General features: G+C 31.2%; 2 protein-coding genes across 2 annotated transcripts; one reads left to right on the top strand and one right to left on the bottom strand.

Moving 5' to 3' along the window:
• Window positions 1–3,910: 3,910 nt before the first annotated feature.
• LOC107921227 (uncharacterized) lies at window positions 3,911–5,109 on the bottom strand. Its single transcript, XM_016851105.2, has one exon. It carries the CDS (start codon window positions 5,019–5,021, stop codon window positions 4,122–4,124), a length of 900 nt encoding a protein of 299 aa, XP_016706594.1. The 5' UTR covers window positions 5,022–5,109; the 3' UTR covers window positions 3,911–4,121.
• A 6,551-nt stretch (window positions 5,110–11,660) lies between these two features.
• On the top strand, window positions 11,661–12,109 carry LOC107921788 (uncharacterized). Its single transcript, XM_016851641.2, has one exon. The coding sequence runs from the start codon at window positions 11,726–11,728 to the stop codon at window positions 12,005–12,007; it is 282 nt and encodes a 93-aa protein (XP_016707130.1). The 5' UTR covers window positions 11,661–11,725; the 3' UTR covers window positions 12,008–12,109.
• The last annotated feature ends 224 nt before the right edge of the window (window positions 12,110–12,333 follow it).

The raw sequence follows: 12,333 nt of genomic DNA, 5'->3' as shown, positions 1-12,333 counted from the left end.
AGCTTTTAACGTTCGCATGCCCATTTGAATCTGCCAACTCTAATGGGGATTGTTCTACCTGCATCTACATCTCAACATTATCTCTCTCTACGTAATTAAAAAGAGATGGATGTTTTATCATTGAACTTCAAAACCTAGTTTATTATGGTATTTATATATTTTTATTTTATTTTGATATATGAATTTGATAATTAAATTTATTTTAATTTTTAAATTTAAAAAATATAAAAGTTTGATGATGTAATATTTTAAAATTACATTATATTGTTACTTGAAGATCAAATAATTTATATCAATTTTTAGATGATTATATGGTACAATTTTAGAGTGTCATATACAATATTCTAATAGTTAGATCAGTGGTTGGAATAGTCAAATCGTTGGTTTTTGATTCAATCGATTTAATTGATTTAACTGCTAGAAAAAACAAATCGATTCAACCTATTCAATTATTGATTTTTGTCCTAGTTTTCGATTTTTACTTGTTTTGAGTAATTTTTAATACAATTGGTTCAACCCCTTCAACTACCGGGTTTTGTTCCAAATTTCAATTTTTATCTATTTCGAGTAGTTTCTAATACAATTAGTTCAATCTCTTTGTTTGAACCAATATACTAATCAATTCTAGTTGCAATTAGTTTGACCAACCAATTCAAAAATATTGATTACATCATCAAATTTTTAACAAAATCAAGTTTAGGGACTAAAAATAAATTTAATTGTCAAATTTAAATACTAAAATGAACAAAAAAAAATATAAACACCAAAATAGATCTAATTGTAAAATTGAATGAACAAAGATCATATTTTAAAAAAAAACATATACACCCAGATATCAACAGACACAGACAGTTTAAAAAGGTTAGGTGGGAAATGCGTAGAGGAGGCATGGTCCTGCCCAAGCTTTTAACAAAATCCTAATAACGAGGAAAGCCTATATTTCTAGATGTTGACCATGTAAATATAAAATATACTTCAATTTTTTATAATTGTTTAGATTTTGAATTTAATCTCCACTTTTCTTTTAAAGATTTTAAATCTTCTTAAATAGCAAAATTTCAACAAAAAACTAAATTTAGAAGCATATTTTGCTACTGCAATCACATGATTGTAGGAGTAGGAGTAGGTGTGGGTCTACCCTTCAACATCAGGGGTAGCTCCTACTTCTCTGATTATTAGTAGCCAGAAATTGGAGGTGCCATTCATTTTCAGATCCCAACGGCTCAATCAACATGATGTGATGCTTAGTATGAGTAAATAAGATGATGCACTTAAATTTATTAGGTAAATAAAATAAAATAGAGAAGGAGGAGACACCATGTTGGTTGTACTGGTGTTAGGGGTCATGGGGCAACCGTTTTTCTTTTTAACTCTCTCAAATAAAGTTAGCACCAAAATTTGTCTCACCTAGGAAGTGGAATTGGACATTGTAATCATAGCAACAAATGGATTGAATGGTGATGTAAATCCCACAGGTGTCACGGGTTTGGATTAAATCCCACAATCTCACAATCACAACAGGAATGGCAATGTGGATGTCCCACTTCACCTACATCTCTACTACACTCTCTTCTTCTTTATTTTCACTTTAAATCTTTCTACTTCAAAAATCACAAGGAAAAGAAATTTGCTGTCATCATGTCTTTAGAGTGCGAGTGACTTTTGGAAATAAGTTGGGGCCTAAACGAAACCCCAAGTTTGGTTACTGGGTTGGGATTGTCCGCCTTCTTTAGTTTCAATTTTCAAACTAAAATTGAAAGATAGACTACAAGTACTAGGCCCAGAAGGCTGTACCTTTTTTCTTTTTCTTTTTTTCTTACAAGAGAGAAGGGGTACAATTATTCATACAACCAATGTATCATTTTAGTCCGTATTACTATTCATGGGACAGATGTTTTCAGAACTAAATCGGTAATTAAATCCATCATCCCATTAATTTTCTATTCAATTGTTTTAAAAATTATTAAATTTCATATAAAAAAAAGTAGAGAAAACATTTTCAACTAATTCATATCAATTTGTAAGTCAACGAGTCTAACCCTTTTAACAGGTTCAACCAGCCGACCTGGTTCGATTCAAACAACATTGTTGGGTACTAATATTATTTAAGATTTGTGGTTAGGGATGACGATAGAGTGAGATAGTGACAAATGTTGCAAAATCCACTCCTACTCCATAGTTGGCACTTTTTACCCCATCACTCGCCCCACTTCAATATATATGTGTAATTAGAAAACCACTATCACCTCTATATGCATCCACCCCCATCCTACCTCAATTAATTTTTTGTTAGTTATTTCTAATGTTTTCAATTTTTTTTAGAGGCAACATAAAAATGTGTTTCTCTATAAAACATTCCTATATTTTTACTCTTTTAATAGTTATATATATACAAGGGTGAAGTAAAGTGGGTTGGGCAAGCAATTACCATAGCCATTTTACACCCACGGTCCCAAAAAGAAATATCCACCCCCTTACTACGCATCCACTTTTATTTTTTTAAAAATCCACTCTATTCATAGCTCTCAGAATTTCTATAGCACGGCTCATGTTTTGTCATTCCTATTTGTGGTTGTTTTTCCTAACAACATTGTCTTTAAGATTTGAACTTGAGTTCTCCTTTGAAGAGTGTAACTTATACCCAAAACTTACTAGAATTTACATTAAAAAAAAACAATATAAGAATTATTATTTTTATCTTAATACCTTTCACTTTTCAGGTCTTCAATGATGAACAAGTACACAACCTTAATCCTACAAAAATTGAAAGATGAGGTCCCTAACTCAAAAACATATTTAACTTTCTTTCTTCTGCTTTATTGGAATGATTTCCTGGCAAAATAACAACTTCTTAATTAAAAAAAATCAAAATTCCAACTCCCAACTGCCAAATAACTACAATTATTGGAGGAAATCGAAGGTGATGAAGGTGATAAAATATTTCTTTTGTTCAATTAATTGCACATTCTTCTCATTAGCTAATGAGATCAAGATAATTGAGACACCAACTAAGGGTCCACAAATTAGTTAGATGCTGGCTATCTCTATACTTTTGCTTTCGCAGAGTGCCAAAGCACATACCTAAAATCTGCTGTCAATGGCGGTGGAGAATCCAAAATTTCTATTCTAAGTCAAGCTGAAGGGATCATTGAATTGAAGCTATATATCCCCAATTATTTGCACCATTCCTAAACTCACGATGAAGGAATGATTGTTTTACCATTTTTGTCTTTTAAAATCATCATATCAAATGAAATCATCTAGTATTATTGCATGTCTCAAACGTGCATACCACATTTTCTTTTTTATTTTTTTAAAAAATTGTTTCATTTCCACTCAATTTAATCTAATCTATTTATGATCGGACACCAATTTATTTAAAAATATTACAGAAATGTCATTTCATAATTCAAATAAGTAAAAATTTGTGTTCTAAATATGCGGTTTTCACAACATACATGTGTGCTAGATTTTCTAATTTAATTGAATTAAATTTTGATTGGGTTGAGATAAATTTTATTTTGAAAATTTAAAATTTGATTAGGTTTAGAGAAAATTTGCTCTACAAAAATACTTCAATAATTGTATTTTAAGAAAAATCTAATTACTCATTGTTTTATTGAGGGAGAATATAAGGTGAATGGTCATCTCTCCACTTTTGTTATTATCAAAAGCTAATGACTTAACTTTGCCCATTTGATTTTAATACAAGAACACCTAGTTAAGACATGAAGCATTATCTTTTTTTTATTATTGCTAAAATTGAAATTCTTTTTTAATAATATTGAAGATGAACGGAAAAAGGAAAGTGAGTTGTTATTTTTAAATTATACTTCAACACTTAAAATTTTTATTTAGTTATTAAAATCGTAAACTTTTACAAAACCATCCAACAAATTAATCTCCTATTAAGAACAAAGTGATGTCCAATTCATACAAAATAATGATAATAAAGTTACCGACTGTACACCATTGAAAACATGTCTTTGAACACTAAATTTTCACAATTTTAATTCCCTTCTGCCGGAGAAAAAAGACATAAGATGACACAAACTAAAATTAAATTACATCTCTATTTTGTATTATGTCTGTGAGACTTGTTTTTCCTTTCTGATCCCTTCCTAGTTGGTGAGAGTATTGAGCAGCGAAACCCTAGTGTTTATCAAACTCCTGAATGCTTTTTCACTCCCACTTTCAACATCAGCTATGCACCCTTCCAAGTCTTGCATTCTCTTCAAAACCATCCTCACTTCCTCCTCTCCTTTCTTCCTCAAACCCCACATGTTGGCTTCTCCTATTTCTTGGAATTCTTTTATACCTTCCTCCATCTTGACTTTCTTTGATTTCTTCGACGATGTCACCCCCATCCATGACGATTTTCTTGACGCAAATGACATGGATATTCCATTGAAAAGGGCCACCGAGACTGAAACTGTCACCTCGATGACGTCGCTGATAATGCCAGTCAGTTCAGTGTCTGCAATAAACACCACAGCTGATCCAGGAATTATGTATGGACCGGTGCATGGGATCGAGGATACGAGTTTAGCTATCTCTTTAGCCATCTTTTTCCGACTTTTCAAATACACGGCCATCTTTGAATCGTCTTTTCTCCTTAGAGCCATCCGGGCGGCGAGTTGCTCTTCTTTGAGTGCGAGGAACGATGATTGGAAGATCCCATATGCATCAACGAAGCGCAAGAAATCTTCGAGGAGTTTCTCAACCCATTCACGCTTATGGCTTAACACTTGATGTGTTTGCGGAAGCTGAAGAAAGTCGTGCAGAGAATCATGAACGTCCTTTAGGCGGCTCAAACCATCACAAAGCCAAGCGGAGGTTCGGTTATCAGGATTCCAAGACCATGATTTGAGGTCAGTGATTTCATCCCTGAGTTGGGAAATTAAGGGATGAGATCGGCATGGAAGAGAGATGGATCTAATGTGGTGAGAAATGGGTGGTTTAGAAGAACGGGTACTGGGTTTGTTTGGGAAAGAAAGTGAACGCCTGAAAACGCCAACCATCTTTGATTGTGAATTGGAAATGTGTTAAGAGTAGTGTGGTTTGACAAGGCGAAAGGGGAGATTGGTAGTATATAAAGGAAGTAAGGCGCACGAGGGGATGGATAAGAGGGGACTGGATCCGCGAATAAATATTAGGTGTTGGAGCTGGCAGTAAGGATTAAAGTAAATAATAAGGCATGTGGGTTTAGGGTTGCAAACCGAGGCGCTTATGGGTTCCATTTCCTGTGGAGAGGAGACAGAACGTGGTTTTGACACTCTGTCACCCTATAAACCCAAAACTCAGGCACTGGCACTGCCTGCTGTTAGTAAAATCATTTGACCCTTACTGAAATTCAAGGGTGAATTTCGCACACAAGCACCGTCACTATCTTCCAACTACTATTTAATATGGGGGCGGGGGTGATGATTAAAAAGAAAAGAATGGACAGAGCATGGGGCTGAGCCATCTGAGGGCATATGCCACAATTCCCTTGTATTCTAACTAACAAATCATACAAAACAATCTCAAGGGGCTTTAGCTGTCACCATTAAATTTAACATTTGCGTGTACTAGCAATTGTGTAGTTGATTAGTAAAAGGCGTTAGGGTGGAGCAGAGGTAATAATGTTTGTTCACGCGGTACATGGAAATTGAAGAAGATTACACGGAGCTTAAGAATCTCCACAAATTATTAATTACAACAATACTAAAATCTTTCTTTAAGTCAACTAAATGCTTCTAATGACATTATTAATCCTCTCATCAGCCTTTCTTCACGGATGAAAATTTAGCTACTTCCATCCTTCCCAATCCATGCGTATCTTCTGCCTTCTACTTTTCAAATCATAAAACAACCTCTCGGAAAAATTATTTTTTATGAATAGTAAAATGAATATGAAAAATATCTTGTGCGAAAAATATTTGAGAAAGTACCTAATAAGCCAACTAATTAAAATTATAATTGTTATACCCCTGCCCCAATTGGAGAGGCCCATGGACAACCCTTCGCTTTATATCGTTCAGATGGTTGCTCAGTGTTTAGACCTGTTTATGGGCTGCGCTACTTGCCTAGGCCTGAAGGCTTGCCCAAAATTTGGAAAAATTTGGGCAAAAATATTAAGTCCAAAATATGGGCTTGGACAAAATATTGCCCATTTAAAATATGGGCCGAGCTTGGGATTAAATGTTTAAGACTCGAGCCTAGCCCGTTTTAAGTTTATAATATTTTATATTATAATATTTTTATATATTATATAATTTAGAACACATTTAAAAAATAAACCTATTACTCTAATGTAAATATTAAAATAATATTAAAATGACTATAAAAATTTTCAATAAATAAAAAATGTATAAAATTATTAAATATTAAAATAAAATAAAAAAATTTTAAAAACAATATGGGTGGGCTTAAATGGACTTAGGTTAGTCTTTTGCAAATATAGGTGAGTTTGAGCAAAATTTTAGGTCGAGTTGAGTCGAGCATGGGCAAGCATAAAGTATATTAATAACATGCTTAGGCCTAACCCAAACCCGGCTCATGAGTACCTCTATCAGTGTCCAACCACTTGTGTGCGCTGTACCATCCACGGAACTCTCTGGCTCTTGGCCTCGACTTGGGCGAATGGCCTTCCTCGAAACCATCCCTTCTACTCTTTCTTCACCCTCGTTGATATCATGTATCAACAATAATATATATTAGTTTTGATTACATATATATATAATATGTGATATTATTAAATTATAAAATAGAAAACAAATTTAATAATTTAATAAATATAAAATATGAACTTAAATGAATAAAAAAATTAAAGTATAATATCAATATAAAATAATTTTATAATCTTTTTGAATTTACATATTAATTATTTAAAATGTAAACTTAATAAATGTCACGACAATTTAAAAAAGAAAATTAAAAGCACCAAAAATTGTTAGGAAACCATATTCTACGTCCTTTGAATTAGTTTTTTTAAAATATAATTGAAGCGTGTTATTGAATCATTACAAAATCTGGAAATACTAAAAATAATAAATAATGATCTTCATTTAATAATAATTTAGATCGAAAGCTTTTTAATTGGATTTCTAATCTTCTTAAATTTTTACTTGGGACTTACTAAGCACTAATTCATTCACGTTTTTAGCAGTACAAACCCCACCACAAATAACACTAATTCAGCTTTCAAAATAAAATTATAAAATTACTTAATTATATTGTAGAATTGTTAGTGGTTTTGAAGATAAAATGCATTTATCTACTCACTACACTTTTTTTTTAAATTTAAAATTTATTTTCCTTCATTAACTTCCCTTCCAATTTTGCCCTTAGTTAATGATGTCGCAAATAGGAAAATTAATTTTCTTCTAATATAAAAGAAAAAAGAAAAACAAAACCTAAAATCGGTTCAAGGAATTACCATAATTATCCCTAAAAAGGATAAATCCGTCATAAAATTAGCATGAATAGATGTATGCAATTATCTATTTCTTAATTTAAAATACCAAATACAAAATTAATTCAAAAAACAACCACAATTTATTAAAATCTATATTCACCATTGCTTAACGCTAAACTTTTACACCAAATGAGCATATAATTTTTGCTCTAATTTCACTGTCATCAACACCAGCACAACCATTATTATGGATAAATTAAAACACAATATACGTGATTGTATCCAAGTTTGCCTGATTAAAACTTAAAATTTATAGAAATATTGTGATGGTACAATTTGTAGGTACTTAACAAAGATAGAGGTGAAATAGGCACAATGTCACGACAAGGGACATCTTGATGATGTCACGAGTTCTCCAATTGACAGAGAGGAAGATGTCGTGATGAGCATGCATGGGATGTCACGACGACATGACCAAAGATGAAGCCAGAACAATTTTTTAGGAAGGCCGAATGGAATTTTAATTTTTTATACTATATATCTTTATAATTTTAAAGAATTAAATCAAATTTTTATAATTTTAGGGGGGCCAAAATGTAATTTTATCTTCACTAATTTCAATTTTTTAAAAAATTAAGGGCCTAAATAGTAATTTTCCATTTTAAGGAGGGCTGGCTTATGGACGTGACATATTCCTCAACACAATCGTGTTTTGACAACCAAGTAAGACTTTTTCTCCTAGTTGAACTCTGATTATTTCAGGGATAGTTTAGTCGTTTTAGGCCTTTAAACTTAGCTTATTTAAAGGGGTCTTGTATCTCTGTTTTGATAAGACAATTGAAGATGTAATATTACAAGGTTTTCTTTCGGATGCGATAAGATGTAATCGTATATTAGTTTTGGTGAGAGTTTTTGTGATAACTATAGAAAGAATTTTGTACCCCTTTTGAAAGAACTCTATGAGAGTTAGGGTTTGTTTTTGAGTTTGCTCTATGAGAGTTAGGGTTTTATTTTTGAGGTTTGTGTTTGTACGTTTAATACATTTAGGTTTATTTTTTTTTCATATTATACTCTCGTTTGTTTACTCATTTAGTGAAAAGTCAAAGCCTCCTTTACCCATGATTTTTATCCTCTTCAGAGGAGTTTTTCACGTAAAATTTATGTTCGATCTTTTCTACTTTTTTATTTCGTTGTGTATACGAGTCGATTTAAAACGCAAATATATATATTATTTTGTTTATTAAAATAGGGTATTTATTCACATAAAACGATTGTGGCAAATTGTCAAGTGCACAATCAGCCCTGTTGCCGTTGACCCATTTGTCACGGTCTTTGGGTAACGTCAAAACATACAACCAATTTTGTTGATCAAAGATTTGAAGCAGTTGTGGAATTCCATAGACATGACAGATATGCTCTGCCTTCAACTCCTCAACTATATTACTATAATTTCGAGTTTAAAAGCCCTTAATTAAGCTGGCACTGCACCCTTATATTTAAATTAATGCTGAAATTAAGTCACGAGACACTAAGCCCAACATTTTTTTTATTAAAAATAGCTTTCCCAAAATAATTTTTCAAATTTTGATTGATTTTTTTTTGTAGTTTTCTTATGTTTTGATTATTTCTCGTAAAATAATTTTTTTTATAATTATTTTTAAGTGAAACGAACAATAATATTATAATATAATTTCGAAATTTATTTTATAATAAGATATAATATATTTTGTAATAATTAATATCATATATAAACTTAATGATAAATAATGTCTAATTAAAACTTAATTTAAATTACAAATATTACATATATGAGTGTGCATATTGGCATATTAGAGTTGGAAAGGATAACTAAATATAAGCATGACTTAAACACATATTCGTATTTATATAATTGACATATTCATATTTTATACCAGGTTAAAATATGTCATAAGTTCCTATACTCTTCGAAAATTTAGAATTTACTCCCTGTATTTTTATTTTTGTGAATTCAATCCTACTTTTTAGATTTCAAAATTCAAGTCCAACTATTAACACTATTAAAATTATTTTTTAAAATTTAGGTTCATTATAACGTCATTTTTTAGTTACATGGCTCCCAAATAAGTCTTTTTTATTTAAAATTATCACATCAACAAAATTGACAAAAAAAAAATAGTGTTTTACATTTGGACCTGAATTTTGATATCTGAAAAGTAGAGGAACTAAATTCTTGAAAGTAAAAGATCAAGGACTAAATTACAAATTTGTGAAGAATATATGGCTTTATGACATATCTTAACCTTTTACTATATAACATTTATTCTTAATATAGTTATAATTGTAATATATATTTATTATTAAAAAAGTTATAATATTAAATAATTTGTTACAAATAATAAATTGTATTAATTATATTAATAATTTATTATACTATTAAATATAAATAATTAAATATGCATATTTAAGAATTTTAAGATTATAATATTAGTATTTTAAAATTATAAATAAAAGTTATTATTAATATAATAACATTAAATTTAATTTAAATTAATTTTTATATAAAAATAAAATTACTCAGTATTTTTTCCATAAAATAACTAATGCTTTTCAAAAAGCATAAATCACTCTTTTTATGAAATAAACACAACTTAATTTAATTGCAAATCTTCGAAATATCAATAGGGAAAAGGTAAAATAACGGTCTGTCATTCTTTTGGAATGTATAGGACATTTTTAGCTGTAAATATGTTTTTGCTTTTTGTAGGATATTATTATATAAACAATTAAACTTTAAAATTTAATTTTGAGTGTTTAATAGGCTCAGGTACCTTTTAAAATAGAAAATTTTTCAGGTAGGCCTTTTTAATATTTTTAAAATGTTAAATTAGTAAAGGTAAAATTACATATTGGCCTCTCTAAAAATAATAAAAATTTAATTTAATTATTTAAAAATTATAAAACATAGGTTATTAAAATTGTAAAATTATATTTTTACTATCGTAAAAAATTACAATTTAGTTTCGACCCTCCTAAAAAACGTTTTTGACTTCACCCCTGGTCTATAATGTTAAAATTTGAAGTTTAATAGGGTCAAATTGTTAACTTGTTTGAAATTAGGATTTAGAAATTTAAGATTTAATGTTTGTGTCTACAATTTTAGAGTTTTATAGTTGTGTTTAAAATTGAAGAATAAATTTATGTTGCAATTATTTATACAAAATTAAAATTTAAAATAATTATTGAGTTTGTCCGTCATTCCCTTTACAATGGAGGGACTCTCAGGTCCTTCAATCATTTATTCCAAGCTTAGAATGGGTGTGAGTCAGCCCACGTGGTCCGGCGGAGATGAGATGATTAGAAGGCATCTTCACCACCTACTAAAGACCAACAACACACTCCCAACATGTGAGATGTGAGAATAATGGTGAGTTTGGATGGGCGATTGAGTGCGGTGCGTTTAGCTTACTTTTTGTCTCACGCTACAGTATCACTACAGTATCTAATCTTACTGCCACCATTGTTTTTACACTAACCGCAAGTAAACGCACCGCCGATTCAAACTCACCCTAAGTATAACACCTCCCCATCCAATATATTTCCTTATTTATTTAATTATCATTCCCATCAACGAATTTGACAACCTTTTCCTGAGATTTATTTAATTATGTTTATTAAACTTCAAATCAATTCTTAAGTGGAATACAATATCACAAACTTTAAATTCAAATATTTGTTTAAAAGATATCCACCTGTTTATCATTTTTCTCAACAAATATTGATCAATTTTATTTTATGTAGGACCATTAAGTAAAAATAAAAATACGATGAAGTGTGGTTACTCATTTCATTCTTTAATCATAAGCTTAGAGGTCTAATCTTTTCTCATAAGAATAAAATATATTTTATAATCAACTACTTACCTCCTTAAAGAACACCCAGAGACTGAGTAAAAAAAGTTGAGACAACGATCATCATCCCCTTTTCAGAGCATTCTTATAAGTGAAATCATAAAGGGTACCAGATTGATTATGGCCCAAACAGCCTCTAAAACGCATGGGATGGGCCTATAAAACGCATGGGATGGGCCTATAACTGTGCGCCTCGAAAACCAGATTGATTATGGCCCAAACAGCATAAAACTTATCGCTAGCCTTGTATTGTATGCTACTGATGAAGTTGTAGCCTCCTCCAAACGCCACGCAGTTAACGTAACACGTGCCACTCGGTCCTTTAACCTTTTTTTTAATGAGCTGGGGCAAAATGCAATAAAATGAACGCAAGGGAAGTGGATCAGAGACTCAAAAACGGTGGAAAGTGTCATATTGTTGTTAATTCACAATCAGAATGGAAAGGAAAAGTGAAACAGGAGGAGGAAAAGGAAAAGAGCAGAGTGAGAGTCATCAGCCTCCTCATATTTCACCCATGTATCCAGTGACACACAATGCTTATGGTGGCGGATTGTACGGAACCGATCAGGGAAAGGCGAAGAAACCGAAAAACCCGCCCGCCAGTGAGACCCAAAGTGCTGATGGGCCCAATGAAGCCAAGAACGAGCCCAAGCACAAACCCCCTCCATCATCCGGTGATCGAGACATTGATATTACCGGCCAATCTTATATCCAGTAGATCGTCGCCGCCGCTTTTATAATTTAGTCTCTGTATTAGTTTCCTTTTCGACTGCTTGGCTAAGCTTGTGAAATAGTAATTAATTATATTTTGGTTTCTGTTTCCCAGTTCTCAGGCTATATTTTCGTACAGGAGGAATTAGGGAGTTAAAGCACTTTTTATGATTTTTAATACTCACAGTAAATATATATATCTTGAAGTTCAAGAGGGATATTTGTCATGGAAAATCCTAAGCCTGTATAATACTGAGATTAATATTAAAAAAAGAAATGGTTGATCATGGCATGAATTCTACTGCTAAGCCTATGCACACTGGTGAAGCTATA

This window comes from Gossypium hirsutum, chromosome D01 (genome assembly GCF_007990345.1).
Source record: "Gossypium hirsutum isolate 1008001.06 chromosome D01, Gossypium_hirsutum_v2.1, whole genome shotgun sequence".
Lineage (NCBI taxonomy): Eukaryota > Viridiplantae > Streptophyta > Magnoliopsida > Malvales > Malvaceae > Gossypium > Gossypium hirsutum.
This window is presented reverse-complemented; position numbering and strand designations above follow the sequence as displayed.

Excerpts from the sequence above, each read along its gene's own strand:
- LOC107921227 (XM_016851105.2), bottom strand. The coding sequence starts at position 5,021 with ATGGTTGGCGTTTTCAGGCGTTCACTTTCTTTCCCAAACAAACCCAGT.
- LOC107921788 (XM_016851641.2), top strand. The coding sequence starts at position 11,726 with ATGGAAAGGAAAAGTGAAACAGGAGGAGGAAAAGGAAAAGAGCAGAGT.